The sequence below is a fragment of the Crocuta crocuta genome, unplaced genomic scaffold, assembly GCF_008692635.1.
Source record: "Crocuta crocuta isolate KB4526 unplaced genomic scaffold, BGI_CrCroc_1.0 scaffold45, whole genome shotgun sequence".
NCBI classification, from domain to species: domain Eukaryota; kingdom Metazoa; phylum Chordata; class Mammalia; order Carnivora; family Hyaenidae; genus Crocuta; species Crocuta crocuta.
The window spans coordinates 1,775,911-1,798,638 of record NW_027530544.1 but is presented as its reverse complement, the minus strand read 5'-3'; the positions used below and the strand labels follow the sequence as shown (position 1 = coordinate 1,798,638).

At 39.8% G+C, this 22,728-nt stretch overlaps 1 protein-coding gene across 1 annotated transcript in view; it reads right to left on the bottom strand.

The window, feature by feature from the left end:
- Window positions 1-7,720: 7,720 nt before the first annotated feature.
- Window positions 7,721-22,728, bottom strand: part of SEC22A (SEC22 homolog A, vesicle trafficking protein) — a 79,542-nt gene continuing 64,534 nt past the window's right edge. The window contains exons 6-7 of the mRNA XM_077767616.1: window positions 19,335-19,400; window positions 7,721-12,331 (exon numbers count right to left, since the gene is read on the bottom strand). Of these exons, the coding sequence (XP_077623742.1) occupies window positions 12,131-12,331; window positions 19,335-19,400 (267 nt within the window). The 3' untranslated portion in view covers window positions 7,721-12,130. The remainder of the gene's footprint in view (window positions 12,332-19,334; window positions 19,401-22,728) is intronic.

Genomic DNA, 22,728 nt, shown 5'->3' with positions numbered 1-22,728 from the left:
GCCTTCTCCGCAGCCCTCCTCCTCACCTACACAGGTGGACAATGCCTCTTCGAGGGGAACAGAACACATTGTGACGGGGAGGTGAGAAGACTCGAGGCAAGGAGGGGTGGTTCTGAGAAAAAGAAAATATTTATTAAATAAAACAACTTTCTGTGCCCTTCTTTAGACTATCCTAGTTGTATGCGTGTAAGAGACCCACAAACAAACAAAGATGCCACTGGGGGTGGGGGAGGGCGAGGATCCCAACTTGTCTTTTTTGTATTTTTTATTTTGTATTATTGAAAACCTTGGAGATCTAACAAATATACCAAATTCTATATTTTGTAAATTATATTAGAAAACAGCTGTGCACAGCGTTTGTACTGTACGTATGTCAGTGTATGTACTGGTGTAGATGTGTGTGTGTGTGTGTGTGTGTGTGTGTTTATGCCGTGGAACTAGTCACATGCAGGATGACTGTTGCCCTCACTTCACTTCAGATTAGGCAGTTTTGGATTTTTTTCCCAGGTCCAACTAGTGAGTGTGTCCTTTTGGGGTGCTCTACATTCAGATTAAATGGGAAGGTACATGCACACATTACCCTATTTCTCTAACACATCACTTCCCCTCAGTAAAATGCAAATGGATAATAAAGCAAAAACCTGGTTCCCCATCTCAGGCTCAGCTGGAACGAAGGGAAGCAGCCTCAGCTTGTGAAAGACCACATGGCCCCTGTCCCCTCTTCTCCCTGAGATGCTGGCTGTTTGCTACCTGCAGAGGCAGCACCCCATCCAGCACGGGGGTGGTGGGAAGTCTTACCTGCCTGCCTTCCTCAGTTGGCTACCATGCAGGTGGCTCACCCAGAGATCATGCCTCAGACTTGGGGGTAACGCGCAGCCCTCAGGTTCAGGGAGAGTGGTGGCTATGCTCTGCATCTGCAGACCAGACAGAGAAGAGGATAGAGCCCAGCTTCAGTGTCCAAAGGGCAAAGCTAACAGAAATTTTGTTTTGTCTGGTATTTGATTTTTGGGAGCGGGAAATGAAATATATTGGAAAAATTATTTTATATCCTCAGAGGGTATAAAATGGAAATGGGCATAAAATTGGAAAATGATATACTGTCATAGAGATATATTCAAACAGAATCCTTGGGTCCTGTGCCCACATCTTTTTGTTGCTTCTCAGGGCAGAATTATTCTCCCCTCCAACACGAGGTTGAAGGAGGTGGGGTGGCAGCTATATGCCAAATGCAAAACATTACTTTGATGCCCACCCACACCACCTCTCACTGGACACTAGCACTGGCCTCCCCCCTTTTTTCTTTAGTATATAGGCTGCTGAAGTGAGCACCCACCTCCCCTTTCCACACACCATCTCTCCCCCTAATTTGAATACAGCTCTGAGAAGCAAAGTTCATGGATCTAAAACTGCCAGCTCAAGTCTGTACATGCTTCTGCTGTCCTTTGAGTTCTGCATTGCCCCTCTTGCCTCTGTTGGGGGGGCTGGCTTTCTCCATGGTGGCATTCTCAAGTCCCTTGCCCCTCCACAGCGCCTGCCAGTGGTGCTGGGTGTTCATTTTGCTTCCAACCTGAGTAATGTGGTATGTGCTGAGTTCCTTCGGTGGTTCCCCCCATTGGTTACGGTCTCCTTGGCCTCTTGGGGGCCCATCCCTCCTATCCCAGCAGTGACAGTGACACCATGCAGTGCTAGCTCTTCATTCCCTCCAAGGGTGTGCACTCTTTTTATTCCTGCTCTTGCAAAAACAGATATGATGATGATTTCCCATGGAAATTGAAAAGTCTATTCAAATAATTTAACTATTAAACACTTTCACTGGTAATGTGTCCTGGTCTGATTTATGGCTTGGGCCAAGGGCCTGGTTCCAGTCTGAAGAACAGTGCACTCAGCCCTTGCAGGGGCACTGAGCAGGGAGCCCCAGAGGGCAGAGACCTACCCTGAGTGGGGAACGGCACACTGCTATGGAGAGAATGTCGGCGAAGGCCTGCAGTCATTATGGCAGTCAGGTGAGAGAGTATTGGTGACCTTGAAGAGAGTCAGTTCACTGGGCCGAGGAGCAGATTCCAGAGTGGAGCGGAATGAGGAGATGAGAGACACCAGGAGTGAAGGGGACAAGGGATTGAGGATGGGACCAGAAAAGATCCAGGGTTGAGGGGAAGAGGTTTTAAAACAAGTGAGCCCAACTCCTTTCTATGCTAAGGGAAAGAAAGTTGAAAACACAAGAACACAGATCACTGAAAGGACCCACATTGCAGGGAGTACAGGGAGATGCAGGCTGGAGGTGTACTGACTGGAGTTGGATAGCTAATAACCACGGCTACCATTTTTGGCCACCGTGTGCCAGACACAGGGAAAAGCACCATACAAACTTTATCTCATTTAACCCTCCTGGCCAACACATTTCACTGATGGAAAGATACAGAGAGGTTCAGTTATTTGCCTAAACTCCTAGAACTGGTAATTGAGAGAGAGAAGATTCAAAGCAGACCTGTCAGCTAAGCTCATACAGGTAACTTCATGCATGGCCCAGGACTCCTCTTACCTAGAGAGGAAAGGTGGTAGAAAGGCAGTTCCTGCCTGCCACACACATCAAATGCAGGGTAATATTTTGGCTCAGGAAATAAAACCAGAGGGATTTGGTAGTGAAAATGAAGGAGCCAGTGAAAAAGCCTTCACTGGGTTCATTTCAGCAATGGCCGCATGGAGACATAGCTGTGGCAGTCCTGGTCATAGGCAGACCCCCTGCCCCAAAGAATTAAAGAGCATTAGCAGTCCCACTGTCCACTGTAAAGGATGCAAATGTATAGAGCTCATGTTTAACTCTGAGAACTTTTCTTTTTTTTTTTTTTTTTTTTACAAATAGTTTATTGTCAAATTAGTTTCCACATAACACTCAGTGCTCATCCCCAAAGTGCCCTCCTCCATGCCCATCCCCCCCTCCCCCCCCATCCATCAGTCCTCAATTTTTGTCAGCATTCAAGAGTCTAACTCTGAGAACTTTTCAGGCTAGGATACATCAATTAAAAAAGGAAACCAAATGAAAAGGCCAAGCTTTAGGCTGACTGGACTGAGGGCAAGCCCTCAGGCAGGCCCCGGGCACCATATGCATGTGTATGCATACCCAGTGCACAGCAAGACAGCAAAGGAATGCAGCTCCTAACCTTCATGAGCCCTTCCCAGTCCCATCTCTACCGAACTAATTCCAGAGCACGTATCTGTTTCTCCCTCATAGATTTATACTTGTATGCAAAAGCCTATCCATACCTAGAATGTTAATTAGCAAAACTTATTAGCAAAGACACCATTGATATGTGTGGTGAGTTTTGAACACCGCTTTAACATCCACTGACAGCGTGCTCACAGAAGGCAATATATCATAGGGCACCTGGGTGGCTCCGTTGGTTAAGCATCCAACTTCAGCCCAGGTCATGATCTCACAGTTCCAGTTCCGGCCCTGAATCAGGCTCTCTGCTCTCAGCAGAGTCTGCTTCAGGTCCTCTGTCCTCCTCTCTCTCTGCCCCTCCCCAGCTTGTTCTCTATCAAAATAAATAAACTTAAAAAAAAATCCACTGACAGCAAAGACCATTAAAACCAAGACCAGACTTCAGCCAAAATGTAGATCTGACGTGTAGAAGAGAGGGGTCCGCAATGTTTATGGGAAGGCACGGTGAAGCTCGGTACACTGAGGGAGCTGAAGCTACATATTCGCCAGGTATTCCTGTTACTTTAAGACTTTCAAAAACACATTTACAGAACTTTGCCAAAAGCAGATATCACTGAGTGTCATATAGTTAAATGATGCCCAGAGCTATAGTTTTTACATGATAAAATGTGGGCATTTTCCGTAATGTTGCAAGCTGGCCATGAGTTGCTAATTAGCAAAAGTGAGCCTCTAGAGCTTGGGAAAGATGCTGAGCCTGTATCATTGCAGGGCAGGAAAGCATTCTTGGGCACTGGGATGCACAATGCTCAAAAGTAGTGCTAAGCAGATTCTCACTACCACCTGAACAAGAGAACAGCAGTGGCAGGGAACACAGACTATGAAAACTCCCAACTTTTGAATTTGTTGAAATCGAAATAACTGCTCACTGAAAAGAACAAATGCTGTTCAGGTTGTATCCAGAAGAAAGGGACTGTTAAGTCTGTGCCATGCTGGCCATGGCAGTATCACCTAGCACAGGGGTCAGGAGGAGAGCTGGCAGGGCTTGTGTTTTCTATGGAGGGGGTATGGGGAGGGTACAGCAGACCAGAGAATACCATGCCCTCCACACTCTGCCTTTGGATGAGTTAATCCAAAGTGTATAAAGAGCTATCCCATACATTTTCTCACTTGTGCTTCACCCCCAGCCCGGGAGGCAGTGGGAGAAAGGACTGATGCATCTCCTGAGGTTGCTCTGATCCTCAAGGATAAAAGCTGTGTCACTTCTGTGCCCACAGGTACTTCTGTCCAGTGCACTGATATGCCTGGGTACTAACGATCTTGCAGGGACAGAGGACTTGTCACTTCTCATGGCTGACAACAGATGACATGAGGTCCACTTACTATATAGTACTATAGCTTTTCTTGGCCATTCAGATTTTCAAAAAAGCCCTTCGGTGTTTCTTTTTTTTCCTGTCTTGGCACAAAACATATAGTATTTGCTGTCTTCTTGCCTATCCTTCCTTCGCACCTGTAGGGTCCTTGCTTCTCAAGACAGACACCAGAATGAAGCCAAGTCAGGCCATTAGAATGGCTGACCTCCAAGGTTTCTTTCTCTTCAAGCATTCTGATTCTAAATATTTGTGTGACCCCGTCCAATCTTCATGTGCCAGGCCAAAAATATGACACAAATATAAATACAATCAAGTTAGGATTTTAAGATTTTAAAACCAAAGGCAGACAAATAAGATGAAAGCATCATGTCAGGGGGGAATCTGTGGAAAGACCACCTTCAAACCAAAGTTGCCAGCAGCCTCTGCTCTGACCTCCTCCAGACACCACACCAGCAGCAATAGCACAGCTGTGCGCAAAAGCAGTGTGGCCAGAGTCCTTTCCTACTAAGGGCCCTGATCCATAATGTGCTGAGGGCCAGGTGATCAGTCTTGGTTCACAGACCCAGCAAAAGGTCCAGAAGATGGGATGAAGGTGAAAGACAATAAAGAGAAGGAAGAGGATTGTCTAGAGCTGAGGGTAAACTAGGCACCCTGTCCCAACTAGCTTGCTAGTTGTGCACCTCAGCCACCCATCTGTTTGTACTAAACAGAACTGAGCCATCCCCTTACTTGGTAAATGCATATTCCTCCCCAAGGCCCTTTGCCTACTGCTGGTCTATTAGGCCTGTGAATTAAAGAATTCTCACTGGAATCCATTAGGGGCCTCATCACTTTTTCTCCCCCTCAGCCAATTTCTAATTTAGACCTGCCTGGAATCTCTAGTTTGTCAGCATCTCTATTTTTCAATTTTGCAAAATTTGCTTCTGTGCTTTGACTTTGTCAGTTAGCTAGAGTGGCACTTCCTGGGTCATGTGGGATTTTTTCTTGGGGTGGGGGAGGGGAGGGGGACAGCATTTTGCATCAGACTAATCCTTTAAGAGTCATGTTGCATTTGCACTTTTTAAGAGTGCCCTAAGCATCACATCCCCAGCACCTATATGCTGTTTCTGTATCATGGTGTGGAGGCTGCTGGCTGCATCCTGCCACTCTTTGCTTCCCATCAGTGCAAAGACCACACACACATGCAACTCATGGAGGCCCATACAGAGTGGTGGGCACTACCTAGGGTGGCCACCATTCAAGAGTACCCACTAGAACAGAGCGTTCAGATCAAACAATGATGGGCCACATTGGACAACATAAAATTCCCAAAGGTACCTTCCCCTTTTGACAGCACTCCAGCAGACTCCAGGAGACTGTGGGGTCCTGGAGGGCACAGTCTACCTTTCCCAGACTCTGTGACAATGGACAACTGATCCTGCTCACTTACCTCAGATGGTTACTATTAGGCTCACATAACCTTCTATACCGAAAGCACGTGACGTACAGCAGGCACTTAGCAAGCACGAGTCTCTCCATTCCCTTCTCCTTTCCTTGAATGCATCGCCACTGCCTTGCCCAGAGGTCTGCGCACAACAGCTTGCCAGGGCAGGTGACACACTTGCTAGACAGTTCAACAGGATCCTCTCTTAGCTGCCGATCCCTGAAAAACTCTGTACAATGACTTATATTTAGGGGCATTTGCAATGTAAAAGACTTATTACCTTGAAAGTAATAGCAACACCAACAAGATGGAACCCAACATGACCACGCTACCTGAGCAGTCAGTGTGCCAGGCTCTAAGTACTTTCTATTTATGGACTCATTCAATACAGCAACACTTTACCCAAGATAAACTATTATTATCCCCATTTTACAGATGAGGAAATGGAGGCAGAGAGGCTACATGACTTGCTGAGGTCACAATGCCAGTAGAAGGGAGAGCCAGGGAGTCTGAGTCCAAGACTCTATTCTTTATGTATTTCAACATATTTCCATGTTGTCTAGCTTCATATTACATGGTGCTTAAGAGCATGCATGAGTTCTAAGACTGATCTGGACTGAAATCTTGGTGCCACCAAGACTGGTGGCAAGACTGACTGAGGTCAAGTGACTTAACCTCTTTAAGCCTCAGGTACTCCATGAAAAAGAAAGCTTACAGAAAGGCTTTCTGTAAGAATGAAAGGCTTATTGTACACAGTGTCACTTCCCCACCATGTCAGCTTTGTTTGTTCTCACTGCTGCTAGAACAGTAAGAGCCCAGAGGTTGTCAGTAACATACACACGAAGAATATTCTTTGAGATTCTGCGGCACAGAAAAATGAACACCAACTTTTGAATCATTTAAGCCCAAATCTCAGGTTTGAATGTAAATCTGTTTCCTCAAGTGAACATGAGATAGTGCCTCCCTGCCCACCCCAGGCTGCCATAAGGATTAACCGTGTACGAGGACCTAGCCCTGGCCCACAAAAGGTGTTAAGAATTCTTATCATTAGTCCCAGGCACTAGAGGAATTGAAAGTAGAAGGCCAAATATTGTTTGCAAGGTCCCTGATACCCGACCCTCACAGAAAACCACTGGCACTAAGCAGGCAAACAATGAAGGCAGAGCTAGGGAGGGGCTGCCAGGACCAAATGGGAAACAGAATTTTTGAGTCCTGTTTCCTACTCTCAGATGGAGCCTGAATATGTATCTGTTCAGTGACACTTGCACTGCTGTGCTGTGGGATGCAGGAAAAAAGGGTAAATATGAACAGTGGGTGAGGGGGGCTGAAAATACACTGTTTGTTACCAAGGAAATAGGAACAATTCATAAGGCCAGAGTACTGATTTCAGGAACTCTTCAAAAATTAAGCCTGTTCTCTCGTGGAGTTCCCTACAGCCTCCAATTGTGCTAAGACTACTTATTATATACCGGCACTGCCAATGCAGAAGAAAACATGTACACACATGTCAACTGCATTCCCTGTTCACAAACAAGGAGGATACAAGCCACATGGCTTCCAACCACACAGTGCATTCAACAGTGCATTCAGCACTGTGACTTCATCTTGTAAAATAGAGTAATCCAGAAAACTTGGCCACTCAAGGAAGGCGTTACAAGAGTAGAAGCCACAGACACTGCTTCTCTTTGAAAAGTTCACTGCTCAAATAGGAGGCTGTAATATGCCAGCATTCAACAGCAGTCTTAGAGCACTGATGAAGATGATCTGACATTTCTAACCCTAACCAATAAGACTAGAAGAGTTAAATTCTCAACCAACACAACCTTTACACAACAAGCTGATTCATAACTCTTGGAGTTGAAGGGGTTTCTTTTATTAACTTTTAAGTAGCATATTATTAAAGCCAATCAAAATGAAAAATTAGGTTTAGTTTTACTACAGCATTTCCTTTGAGATGATAAAGCAGAAAAATACAAAGAAGGATTGACCATAGACAAAGATGGCAGCCCTGAAGAATTACCTATAATTTGTGGTAAGGCTAAAGTATTCAATTTGATCTGAGTGGTGCCTGCTTTTGAAATACAGTTGATCCTTGAACAATACAATTTTGAGCTGTGTGGGGCCACTAACGTGAACACTTTTTTAAGTAGGATTCACGCTCAACACTGAGCCCAATGCAGGGCGTGAACTCACAACCCTGAGATCAAGGTCTGAGTTGAGATCAAGAGTTGGACGCTCAACTGACTGAGCCACCCAGGCACTCTGACATGTGGACTTTTTTATAACTACAGTACTATAAATGTATTTTCTCTTCTTTATGATCTTAAGATTTTCACTGTAAGAGCACAGTTTATAATACATACACAAAATATTTATTAATTGACTGCTTATGTTATCAGCAAGGCTCTGGTCAACTGTAGGCTATTAGTAGTTAAGTAGTTATACGTGGATTTTTGACTGCACTGGGGAGGGGTTGGTGCCCCTAACCCCTGCTTTATTTAAGGTCAAGTGCAATTTATTTGTTGTTCTACTATATAGTTCATGACAGCTCTAACTTAAAATAAACTAAGAGTTTGTTAAAATAACACCACGTGCGCATACACACATACACACACACACACATTTTGCTCCAACATCTGGGAGTGGGGGCCCTAGGTTACTTAGTAAAACTTTGGGAATAAAGCCAAGCAACTCCCATTTTGGTGAGTGGCTAAACTCAGCAGGAAGCGCTTCTGTGACATGGAGGTTAAAGCTTGTATGACAAATCTGGTCTGTGAAGCCTCGACACATCAGGTCTAATCCAGACATGGCCTAACAGAAATGGAGCCAGCCATTTCTCCAGAATAAATTCTACTGTGAAAAAGGCCACATTTAATACAAAACAAATGTGCTAATCCAGGGACAGCACATTAACTTTATATGAATTATAAAATGACAAAATTAGGTAAAGGTTCTCCATGTCTCTAGGCATTTGTCTCAGATGGATTTTCAAGCTTTAACACATACCTATTTTTAGCTTAGAAGAACTCTTCCTTATGCGAACAAAATCCTCTATCAATTACACTAAAATTTCTTAAATGAAAGCCTCTGAAAGACAGTACAAGTTGAGGATCAAGGCACAATTATTAATATGCAAGCAGCTAAAACCATTGAGGATTTTGTTCATTTTAGCATTTTAAAGAACCCCCAAGCGTGAACCTTTCTACCAGAATCCCTCAAGAAGAAATCCTCCCTGAGGAACTGGTATACTCTTACAGACAGAGCTAGAGCAATGAGAAACTTGTTTCCCTTCTAGCCACGATTTACAGGAAGTTTAAATGTCATATTTCACACTTATTAACAGCAACATGTTCGCCTTTCATTTTCACTGATGTTGTGTTTCTCCCTTTCTGTTCATAGTTACCGTTGTTGTATTTGTCTTATTTTGGTATGGTGCTTCAACTGTTTTTGGGAAACAGGGTAGGTATACATACATTTCAAATACAGACCAAAAATGCAAGCAAAGTTGTAATTACTTTTAGAATACCTTAATAAAAAAAAAGCAGTATTTCAGAGTTACCTTAATAGACACCTAGAGTTGACACTAGCAGGCTTCAGGTCATTAAGTCCCCAATTCCCTGATTTTACCAAGAACAGATCTATTCCCTGAGTACAACCTTAGTTATCTCCGTGAGTCCCCACTCTGGGGGAGGCAGGGCCCCAAGACTAAGGGATTAGAAGTTGTATGTGCTCAGAGCTGTGACCCTAGATAAGTCATTAACATCTGATTACCTCAGTTTCCTCTATAAGAGGACAACTAATTCTCCACTTCCAGGAAAACACTCATTATATGATGAGGTAAATGCAGAACTGCTCTTAGAAGTAAAAGTGCAGTATTATTATTACATTAGAAGCCTAATGAGCTTAAAAACTTTATACCAATGGCAAAAAAATTTTCAGTCCAAATTCATAATTTCTTTGGCAACAAGATAGAGCAGTTATATAAACACTCAGCAATGCAGATACCAAATAATGAAAAGAAAGCATTTCTATACATAAAATATTATTTATACCTGTCTCATTTTTTATATTAAGATGTAAACATCCCATTATCCAAAAAAGAGAAAAACAAAAACAAAAAACAAATGAAACAGCTGGTGAGTTTTCAAGTGTCCTTGCTGAATGATCCAAAACACCAAACACTATAATTCAATAATTCAATGATAAGAAGAACCAAACTGAACCAAACTGGTAAGAGAGCTATTAAGTATCAATATACAGCAAGATCACAATTAACTAGAATGCTCCAACTTCTGGGTTAATTGGCTATTTACAAGAGAATTCCTCTTGTTTTAACAAGTAGTTCAGAAAAATCTTTCTACACTTAACCATTTCACTTTCCTGGCTCAGTAAGTACAAAATGCCAATCATAAATCAGTTTTACTTTGATGAGTCAGGATCATGGGGTATATCTTGGGGTAGCTCTCAGAATACATATAATTTCTGTGCAGTTTTCTCAGAGGCAGAAAAAATGAAGTGAACTGGAGTTTTCTGTTTTAAATAAATCCCTGATATTACAAGCTTATGGTCTTCCTTCTGCCTCATTCCCCTAAAAGGGGAGTGCAGCAAAAAGTTCTAGTTTAGCAAGATTTTTACAGTTGCAGGCATACCTACATATACAGGTTCAAGCAAACATGGTAGTTCAAGGACTTTACCCTTCCGGACTACTTCTTCTACTTAATAAATATGCCCAGTAACATGAATTATATGTAATGGGTCCACTGTTTTCTGGCTATTAAATTTTAATGCCTTATGTATTCCTTATTTGGAATCTTTTCTCTAAAAACAAAAGAAAATTATTAATGAAGTTAACTTCCAAAACCAAGAGAGTTGTAGATTTTGCTAATGGAATCAAACTGTGCTTCCTATATTACTAATTCATAACTGCTTGAACAATTTTTATAATATTATCAAAAAGCAAACAAGTTCTCTAAGATATTAGGTGAATTCCTCAAAGCCATAAAATGATAAGAGTTTCTGGGAGAAGCTACCCTCTGATTCTCTTAGTACAAGTTCAGTGTCCCCACTGAGCAGGGTAGCACACAGGAGGACTTTAGGTGGGTGGTATACAACATAGAACTAAACAATGCAAAATCACAGTGAGAATGTCATTCCCTTCACAGTTTTCTTTCATCCTTCTGATAATCCCACAGAGAGAGCCCCATTTTGGTGCTGGGTAACATCTCTCTCACTGCAACACAGAGCAGGCTTCCTGGATTCAGAGCCTTAGCAGACATTAGTATCTAGTTAGAATTTAATACCATTTCTTGTTTTAATTTTATTTTGTAGTTACCTTTTATTCATGGTAAATTGATGCCGGTTTTCCTCTTGGAGTAGAGGATTAGTTTGTTTTCACAATATTGTAAAGTTTAAAGATAAATATTATGAAATAATACTATATGTAATACTTAAGTGATTGAAGTTTGGGAAACAATGGCTATAATTTAACAAGCCACATTTTTAAACAGTGATTTCAGAGGAAAGTACAAACATGGTCTAGAAAGGAAACATACGTTACTGTGTCTTCAATACTTGTGATGTTCTAGAGATGAGTTCCTAACAGCTTTCTCATACATCATGTGATTTCCAGAGTTAAGATTCAAGCAAAAATATAGCATGAAAAGAACCAATTCCACACCATCCTAGACTTCATAAACTCATGGTACCATAAATGTGCAAGTAATCTGATATTTAGCACGTTGTTTTAAATATAAACTTCATGGCATCTTTTTATTTGGTCTATACTCATGCCTCACAAAGGCGAACCCAGGTTGTAGAGTTCCCACTTGGTCCTCGGAGCACGTACCACATACAGTTTTTGATTGAACTCTTCAGAAGGATTCAGGACTGCTGGCCAAGTCTTCCAAGGGCATCTGACTGTTCTTCCCCTGTCATGGCCCTGTAGAGAGAATCTCCTCCTCCTCTGAATAATAATTTCAAGGCTAATATGAAGAGTTTGCCTAGCAGGTATTGCATGCTCCCAGGCATGCCATGCTGACTTGAAACAAAAAGGATAGTTGGAGAAAAAGAAAAGCAGAGCTTCTCGATTGTGGTGAACAGTTTCTTCATCACAGTGGCAGTTAAATATGCTCCCTCCTTTTCCCCCAGAAGCCAAGGCAGTACGTCTGAAGGATGGTGTCAGACATCATAATCAGGAGCCTTGCCCTGGGCTTGTCTTAGCCAGATCTGTAGTGTAACAAAAGCTCCCACAGTCACGTGAAAGAAAAGCTGCCAGAGGTTGCGCAGTTCATAGAGATACATGTTGCACAGACAGATTAAACCAAAAGTCAAAAAAGATTTGACATTCCGCCAGCCGGTGTAGTAGACAAGTAAATAACACTGTTCAAAATATAAAATGAAAGACGATTAGGGTTACAAGAAAAGAAATACATGCTTCTATTATAAAATATTAATAGGCCAGGGAGTAAAATATGAGGGGATTTTTCATCTACAGATAAGATAATGTAACATCTTTAAGACATTCAGCTATGAAAGCTGTATAGCCTGAAAAGAAAACAGATTTTTCCTTTGATGTTTTTAATTTGTCAAAAGATAAAACATTTTCTATCACATATAAAATGGAGTTACAATTGGATAACTCCCTTGCCAACAGCCTGAACGCATTCCTCAAAGGGACAGGCAACCAGAGTTGCCTTCTCAAAGTCTAAGGGGATTCCATCTCTCATTCTCACCCCAGAAAAGTACAAAATACTCAAACAAACCATAGCAAAATGGACTCTTACATAACCTGAATCTGCATATTAATGAAATCAACACATATTTACTGATCCCACATTAAGTGCAAGGAACTAAGCAAGGTAGAGGATCTGAGTGAACATTTGAGCTAGAATTCATTCAACAGATGCTTATTGAGGGCCTGCTACAAGTCAGGCATTGTTCTCTAGTTTCAAGTAACCAAATAAAGCCCTTGCTCACAGGGAGCTTACATTCTTGTGGAAGAAGAAAGATTATATATATAAAATAGATTAGATAGAGAATATAAAATATTAAATAGTTATCCCTTAAAATAAAAGGCTGAAAAGGGGACAGAGCATATAATGAGTGCTATTTTAGAAAATATAGTAAGGAAAGTACTCTCCCACCCCCCAAATCCTGGTATTCACCTTTTCCTGCTTTATTTTTCCCCACAATATAACTATAAACACACTTTTAAAATATGCTTGTCTTGTTTGTTATCAATATTCATGAGAGGAGAGATTTCGGATTGTCTTGTTCACTAATTTATCTCCAGTGCCCAGAACAGTGCATGCAGCATAGTAAGTGCTCAATAAAGATTTGCTGATTGAGTAAACTGTTTTCTAGACGAGATCTGAAATTCACAATCTCTTAACTATAGGAATTATATATGATTACAAAGTCTTAAGAAAGAAGCATAGGTCTCTGTGTGAAACTGCACCTAGGCTTCGGTACAGGAAGGACTTTAAGGTGTTTGCAACAATGCACAGAGAATGTGGATATGTTCTGTTAAATCTGTTCTTACACAAATTAGGACTTTGCTTACTAAAAAAGAAGACTGCTATCCAAGCAAAATAAACTGGAAGCACTTATCTGAGTTATTTTGCATCGTGTAAAAAAAGTTGGAAAAATAATTTTTCCTTTTGAAATAATTTTAGACTTAGAACTTACTCACAGTAAGTTCTTGTATGCCCTTCACCCTGTTCCCTTTAAAGTTATCCTCTTGCATAACCACAGTACAGTCATCAAACCAGAAAATTAACATTGATACAATACTGTAGACTAATCTACAGACCTCACTGGAATTTTGTCAGTTGTCCCACTACGGCTCTTTTTCTGGTCCACATTTCAGTATTCCCTACTGCATTCAGCTGTCCTATTTCTTCATATCTGCTATAACTCAAGTCTTTGTTTTTCATGACCTTGACAATCTAAAGAGTATCAATTATTTTGTAGGAAGTTATTTTGTAGAATGTCCCTAATTTTAGTTTGCCTGACATTGTCTCAAGACTGAATTGAAGATATGCAGTTTGGGCAAGAATATGAGGTTTTGTGCAATGTAACTTATAATTGGTGATGCTAATTTTGACCTCTTGGTAAGGTGGGGTCTAAGAGGTTTCTCCACTGTGAAGTTACTATTTTCCCCTCTGTAATTAATACGTATATTGCGGGAAGAGAAATACAGACATTCTCGATGAAAGACTAAGAATTTGACACCCACAGATGCACCCTAAAAGGATGACTTAAGGAAGTTTTCTAAGTAGAAAGAAAACACTAAAAGCAGCAGCCCTGGAACACTGGGAAAGCAAAAAGCACAGTCAGCAAAAATATAGATAAATGTAATAGGTTCTCCCTCTCCTCTTGAGATTTCTAAATTAGGTTTGATGGCTGAAGTAAAAATTAATAACGCTGTCTGATGTGGTTCTAAATGTATATAGAGGAAATATATAAGACAAGTATAAATGGAGGGAGGACAAAGGGACATAAAAGGAGATACAATTTCTATGTTTCACTTGAGCTAGTAAAATGACAACACCAAAAATTTGCTAAGTATGTGTAATGCAATACCTAGGGCAACCATTTACAAGCTATACAAAGGGATAAACTCAAAACCACTACAGATAAATCAAAATGGAGTTCTACAAAAACATTCAAGTAACCCACAGGAAGGCAGGAAAAAGAAAACAGAAAAATGAAAAACAGAAAAATAAGTTGGCAAACTTAAGCCCTAATATTATATTAAATGTAATGGCCTAAATACAACAATTAAAAAACAGAGATCTGCAGAGCAGATTAAAAACAGTTTTTAATCTGTCTACTGGAAACTCACTTCAAGTAACATAGGCAAGATGAAAGTAAAAAGATGGAGAAGGATATATTACATGCAAACATTAATCAAAAGAAAGCAGCAATGGTTATACTAATATCAGATAAATATAAAAATATTTCAAAAAAGAAAAGAGAGGGCTAGAAAATAATATATATTTTATATAATGATACATAATGATAAACAGATCAATCCACTAAGAAGGCAACAATCCTAAATGTGTATGAACCAAACAACAGAGCTACACAAATATGCAAAGCAAAAACTGATAGAACTGAAATGAGAAATATACTAATCCACAGTTACAACTGAAAACTTCAATACTTTTCTCTCAACTGACAGAACTAGATAGAAAATCAAAAAGTATACAGAAAAGCTGAACACCGTCGACCACCATGATCTATCTGACAATTATAAACCACGTACTCAGTTACAGTAGAATACACATTCTGTTTAAGTGCCCGTGGAACATATACCAAGACAGGCCATATTCTGAGCCACAGAACAAATTTCAACAAATTTAAAAGAACTAAATCACACAGTGTTTTGCAACCACAGTGGAATCAAACTAGAAATCAATAATGGGAAGAAAACTGAAAAATCTCCAAAGTACTGGAAGATTCTAAATAATCCATAGGTCAAAGAGGAAGCCACAAGGAAAAAATATTTAAAATGCATTCAATTAAATGAAAATAAAAATACAGCATATCAGCCAAATTATGGAAGAGCCTAACTATCCACTGACTGATGAATGGATAAAGAAACTGTGGTGTATCCAAACAATGCAATATTACTATTACTCAGCCATAAAAAAGAATGAAATAAGTCAGAATCAAACAAATGCCATTTGAGTTGACTCATATTTGGAATTTAAAAAAAGAAACAGATGAACATGGAGGTGGGCAGTGAAAAGCAAACCAGGAAAAACACTCTTAGTAGACAGAACTGAGGGTTCTGGAGGGGTGGTGGGTGGGAGGATGCATTAAACAGATGATGGGTATTAAAGAGTGTACTTGTGATGAGCTCTGGGTGCTGTAAGCGATTAAATCACTAAATTCTACACCTGAAACTAATATTACACTCTGTTAACTGGAATTTAATAAAAACTTGAAAAAAAGTAAAAATTTTAAAAAAAGAAAAAATGCAATATACCAAAATTTATGGAACACACATATAATAAAGTTCTCAGAAGGGAAATTATAACACTAAATGTATATATTACAAAAGAGAAAAATCTCAATTATCTAAGCTTCCATCTCAAGAACCTAGAAAAAGAAGAGCCAAGTAAATAAACCAAAGCAAGCTTGAAGGAGGAAATAATAAAAGGGCAGAAATCAATAAAATTGAGCATCGGACAAAAAACCACAAAACAAAGAGCAGGTTCCTTGAAAAGATCAATGAAATTAACAAGACTGATAGAGTAAAAGAGAAGATCCAAATTACCAACATGAGGAATGAAACAGAAATACCACTATAGATCCTACAGACACCAAAAGGATAGTAAGGAAATGCTATAACCAACTCTACACACATAAATTGTGATAATGTATTATAGTTGTATAAGCTGGTACTACTAGGGGAAACCAGGTAAAGGTTATATATCTCTCTTACAACAATTATAATGATGTCAAAATAAAAAGTTTAATAAGGAAACCAACTTTATACTCAATGTATTTGTCTGCAACTTGCTTTATAAACAACTAACAGACTATATGCATACACGTACAAAAAGAATGAGATACAAGAAGTGCTGCAAAGTGTTAATAAGTGGTGGCTCTAAGTGTACCAGTCTTTCAACTTTTCTGGAAGGCTGAAAGTTTTCAAGGTAAAGCACTGAGGGGGAAAAAGAATAGTCTCTAGTTTCTAGGTCCTTTGATACCTTATTTCAAATGTCCAGGTCTCACCTAAAGAGGATTAAAAAACATCCTGACAACTGCAGATGGAGCATGTTATATGGTAAAATGTAATCACATGTTTCACTGTGGAAAAAACTAGTATTATCACTCTGCTCAGCTTATGTGGAAAGCTTGCAGTTTCATGTCTGTAAGTAAGAAGAAAACTGGCTTACTGCTTTCCTTTTTTGAAAGCATGAATTTGTTTAACTTCTCTCTAGTAAAAGAACATCTGAGCGACCATGCTCCCCTTGGAACTATTTTCAGCTATTCTGAGAAACGTGGCAGAGGTGTGCCGCTCTACGAGCAACAGTGCTGCACGGGAGTCCCACAGACTGGTGTTCAAGTCACTAACCGGCTGTAAGAACTGACTGGGCCTCACTGAAAAATGGCAACAGTAACATTAGTGTGCGACTTTCTGTGAAGATTTAATGGCACAAGGAATGTAAAGGACTTATTAGCACACATAAGAGCTCAATACGTTTCGCTATTAGTAGTATTTAAAATTATTTCATTAAGGCAAAACAGCCAAAAGTACATTTTACAAGAATTGCTCATGAAATTATTTTAAAGTTAACATTTACCTCACATTGTTTTAGAATATGAAGTAATGCATATGTCATTAAATTATAATTGTATAGCATTATAAAAATTATACAAATATAGGAATTTTGCTTACAGATAGCATATGATAGTGGAATGAATACAACAGTTAAAATCAGAAGACCTAGAGTGAAGTCCTGACTTCAGCACTTACTGGCTATGTGATCTCTAGATAGTACTCAGGCTGCCTCAGATTTCTCATTTTCAAAAACGAGATAATATCCTCTGTGTGATAGTAGAAATTAAAGTTTTTAAAAATCTACACAGGAGGGGCGCCTGGGTGGCTCAGTTGGTTAAGTGCCTGACTTCAGCTCAGGTCATGATCTTACGTTTCGTGGGTTCAAGCCCCGCATCGGGCTCTGCGCTGACAGCTAGCTAAGAGCCTGGAGCCTGTTTCAGATTCTGTGTCTCCCTCTCTCTCTGCCCTTCCCCTGCTCACGCTCTCTCTCTCTCAGAAATAAATAAAACATTTAAAAAAATTTAAATCTACACAGGAATATTTCATAAAATTAAAGCACTTGTGACATTAACAAATACAAGTTTTCATATTTCTTGCATGAAATGTCATTCATTATAATTAAATCTGTCAAACTGGATAGAAAATTTTTATTTTTTATTTAAAAATTTTTTTTGTTTTTTATTTATTTGTGTGAGAGAGAGAGAGAGCATGAGCAGGGGAGGTCAGAGAGAGAGAGAGAGAAAGAGAGAGAGAGAGACAGAATCTGAAACAGGCTCCAGGCTCTGAGCTAGCTGTCAGCACAGAGCTCGACATGGGGCTTCAACCCACGAACTGTGAGATCATGACCTGAGCCAAAGTTGGACGCTTAACCGACTAAGCCACCCAGGCGCCCCTAGAAAATTTTTAAATACAAATAATTCAGAAAATTTGAGGAGTTTAGAACATAGGGCCATTTGAAACTAAAAAAGTTTTTTTAATGTTTACTTATTTTGAGAGAGAGAGAATGTTGAGTAGGGGAAGGGCAGAGAGAGAGGTAAACAGAAGATTTGAAATGGGCTCTGTGCTGACAGCAACAAGACTAATGCAGGGCTCAAACTCACAAACCATGGGATCATGACCAGAGCCAAAGTCAGATGCTCAACTGACTGAGCATCTCATGTGCCTCTGAAGCTAAAATTTTTAATCCATCTTTACGTCAAGTCAAATGTATATATTCAAAGTATTTCACTAAAGACGACTTCTACTGAGTTTTAGGTAGCCTTATATTTTCAGTCCTGAAGTTTTCTAACATTTTTTCTAGGTAAGCCAAAGAAATGTGTCACTTATAAAAGTTAGGTCAAAAGGTCTTGCTTGCTCTACCATGTTTCAGCAAAGACATTCCCAGGTTTGGGTAAGTGTCATGGTTATCCCTCCCCTCCCTACAAATCTGTGCTTGCTCCCTTAGAAATAACAATACCCATTTCCTTATTACCAGCTGCAAAAACTCCGTGCCCTTTAAGTCTCATATCTACCCTGTCTTCAAGTCCGAGGAGTCTTCCTCCTCAATGTCCTTTCCCCATCCCTACCATCATTACCAGAATTTACACTTTCATTGCCTTCTGCCTGAAGTAACAGAATCACCTCCCAACTAATGTCCTTTCTTCTAATTTCTCTACTCTGGCAATCCATCCTATTCCTCACTACTACATTAAATATCCTAAAATCCTGTTTTTGCTGTTCCCTGTTCAAAGACTTTCCCAAGGTACAAATCCTCATGGTGAAGTACAAGCAGAGCCCTGGAGCTGAGTAATCAATCACCAAAAAACATCTAGAACTAGCCTTTATCCCTACAGGCAGATGACATGGTGCCACTGAAAGCAGGCACAGGAGGGAGTTCACATCAAGTTCACTGGGATCTAACTACATTCACAATGGAGATGTAGGTCGCAAAGCTAACAGGTTCAATAAAAAGAGAGGCAAAGAATTCAGACATTATTTTCATTTATTTAAAGTTAATAAAAGTTAATAACACAAGCAGTTATTAAGATTGATACCTAAAACAAATAATAACAGTAAAGTGTTTCTTAAAAATTGAAGAGAACCCACCTGGTAAAGGCAGGCTGCTGTTCCAAGGAAAAATGCAACAATGTAATTAAAATCTTCACCATCACTCTGCAAAAACAAAATTAAAAATTACTTTTTCTGGTGGAAGCCTATTTCCAAGAGCAATCCATCAGGACAGGCTACTACCATGTTTGTGCACAAATGGTCAAATTTTCCCACAAGTGTTATATAAAAATTCTCAAGAGTCCTAAAAGTCCCAAGGGGTGTGAAGTACAGAAAGACTACCAGTGTTCCTCTATGTCTTGGCCCATCAATTTCATTTTACCCATGTGGGAAAGGTGAAATGAAATGGAATAATTTATGCCAAGGGATCTTTTAAATGGAGCCGGAGCCCATTAAGGATATGACGGGATGAAACCACAAACTTTGAGCTGGACCAAACTACAAATATTCTAAGGACTCTGCCCAAACACCCGCAACTTGCTATAGGGAGATTCTGCTTGGGATAGACTTAGCAACCAATTATATTCAGACAAGATTAGTTTTCTGCTGCCAACACCGAACAAAATTATTTATCAACAACAACAAAACATTCCTTTTTGTCTTGTTAAACCCTGGATTTTTGTACCCTAAAGGGACACAATATGAGTTGCTACCCAAATCTGTGCTCCCCAAGATGCAATTCTGAGATCCCAAACAAATGCTTTTATTTCAGCTCTGCCTCTTTAATCAACCAAAGAAAAGATGAAAGCCAATGGGAAAGTTTCCACATAAGGTAAAACGCCTTTCTTCTCTCTACTGAAAAAAACATAATAATGTACAACACCCAGGGGCCTATAAAGTCAGTCCTGCTCTCCTGGATCACTACCTGACTCAAATAAATACTGACAAACTTTACTATCTAGTAAGCATATCATTGAATTGTCCAATAAAATAATCTGACATGATTTTTTTAAAGAGCCCAACAAAACTGAAAAGTTACTGTCCACTAGAGTGTGCTAAATCCCAATGAGAACAGTCACACACGCTATGGTACAAAAATAGCCACCCAGAGGAAGAACAGAGATACATGATGCATAGAATAAATGGAAAACTAATAGGAAACCCAAGTTTTTCTATTCTCTTTTGATTCCTCTTAAGCAGTGCTTATAGGAAGTAAAGCATAAAGCCCAGGCAGAAGCATTAAATTTGGCCCTTGTTTTAGAAAAAGTATCTTTATATAATGAAAATTCCCACATGGGAGTTTCTCTCATGACCTTGTCTTCATGAAATAATATACAGAGAAAACTCCTTTTCCACCTGCTACTGGGCAACAGAACGGACAGGAAGGCAGAGGGAGAGTGGCTCATCCTAGTGAGATGATCTTAAAATAGGAACATTAATCTGCCTGGGAGGCTTACGCCAGTTCCACCTCAGAGGCATGGAAGGTCAACACGAAACATTTCTAACTTTAATAATTCTAAGACTTTAATTTCTGCTTTTTTCTTACTCCTTTATTTTTTAAATGATCTTTTGTTCTGATTATGAAAGAGTATGTTCTCTGTACAGAATTTGAAAAACACACTGTTACAAAGAAGAAATGCATACGGTCTGTAATACCAGACTCTGGATTACCAGTAACCGTTTCATGTACTTCCTTCCAATCTTTTCTACACAAAAATATATGCATGTTTAAAAAAAATGGAATCACACTTTTATATACTGCTTTTTAGTTCTACACATTATATCATAAACACTTTATTTATTTATTTTTTTTACAAATAGTTTATTGTCAAATTGGTTTCCATATAACACCCTGTGCTCATCCCCACAAGTGCCCTCCTCCATGCCCATCTCCCCCCTCCCCACTACATCCAACAGTCCTCTGTTTCTCAGCATTCAAGAGTCTGTCATGGTTTTGCCTCTCTCCCCTTCCCCCACCATTTCCCCCTTTTTCCTCCCCCATGGTCCTCGGTTAAGTTCCTCCTAATCCTCCTATACGTGCAAACATGATATTTGTCCTTCTCTGCCTGACTTATTTCGCTAAGCATAACACCCTCAAGGTCCATCCATGTTGCTACACATGGCCAGATTTCATTCNTTTGGAAAAGCCTGAGAAGAATTGGGATTAATTCTGTTTTAAATGTCTGGTAGAATTCCCCAGGGAAGCCATCAGGTCCAGCGCTCTTATTTGTTGGGAGATTTTTGATAACTGATTCGATTTCTTCACTCGTTATGGGTCTGTTCAGGTTTTCTATTTCTTCCTGTGTGAATTTTGGTAGTGTGTGTTTAGGAATTTGTCCATTTCTTCTAAGTTGTCCAATTTGTTGGCATATCATAAACACTTAAGATACTAAATACTCCTCAACCACATTATTTGTAGCGATAATATAACCTTTCATTGTGAAGATATACCATTAATTTAATGATCCTACAACTGGATACTATTTTTTCCCTCAGTTTACAATATCACTTTATAACTCTCTTAATTGCCTTTGGAACACTTAAGAGCATGTTTCTGGAGTCAGTCAGACCTAGGTTCAAATCTTTACTCACTACCTGTATGGTCTTGGACTAATGAACTTCAATTTCCTTTTTTTCAAAAATGAAAGCTGTAGTGATTAACATTTGCAAACACATAGAACTGTAATTGGCACACAAATGTTGACACAAATGTTGACACACAAACATGTGTAACTGGCACAAAAAACATTCACCAACTTCTCTCTCCCTGTTTGCATCATTTATCAGATAATTAGGTTACCTCCTAGGGTTTCTTTTAACGTTTATTTTGAGAGAGAGGGAGAGAGAGAGAGCGCGCGAGAGCAAGAGCAAGCAACAAGTGAGTGGGGGAAGGGCAGAGAGAGGGGGAGCCAAAATCCCAAGCAGGCTCCACGCTTCAGTGCAAAGCCCAATGCCAGGCTCGATCTCACAAAACCTAAGATCGTGACTTGACCCAAAATTAAGACTTGCTCTATTAACCGACTGAGCCGCCCAGGTGCCAACCCCTTCTCGTATTGTTTAAACCTGTAGTATACTGGTCTTATCTTCTCAAGTAGAGGCAAACCTTTCTCTTCTTTTTTAACTGATATATAATTGACATATATAACATTATATTAGCTTCAGATGCACAACATAACAATTTTATTGTTGCATACACTGCAAAATGATCACCAAGGTAAATACAGTTATCACCTGTCACTATATAAAGTTACAAAATTTTTTCTCTTGTGATGACAACTTAAGATGTACTCTTAGCTATTTTCAAAATTACGGACTATAATCACCATGTTAACATTATATCCCCATGATTTATTTTATAACTGAAAGTCTGTACCTCTTGACCCCCTTCACCCATTTTGCCCATCCCACAATCCCATCACCTTAACCTTTCTTCAAGGCAGAAAACCAGTCTTACTACTTGCATGAAATTGCACATAGTAGGAATTCCACAAAT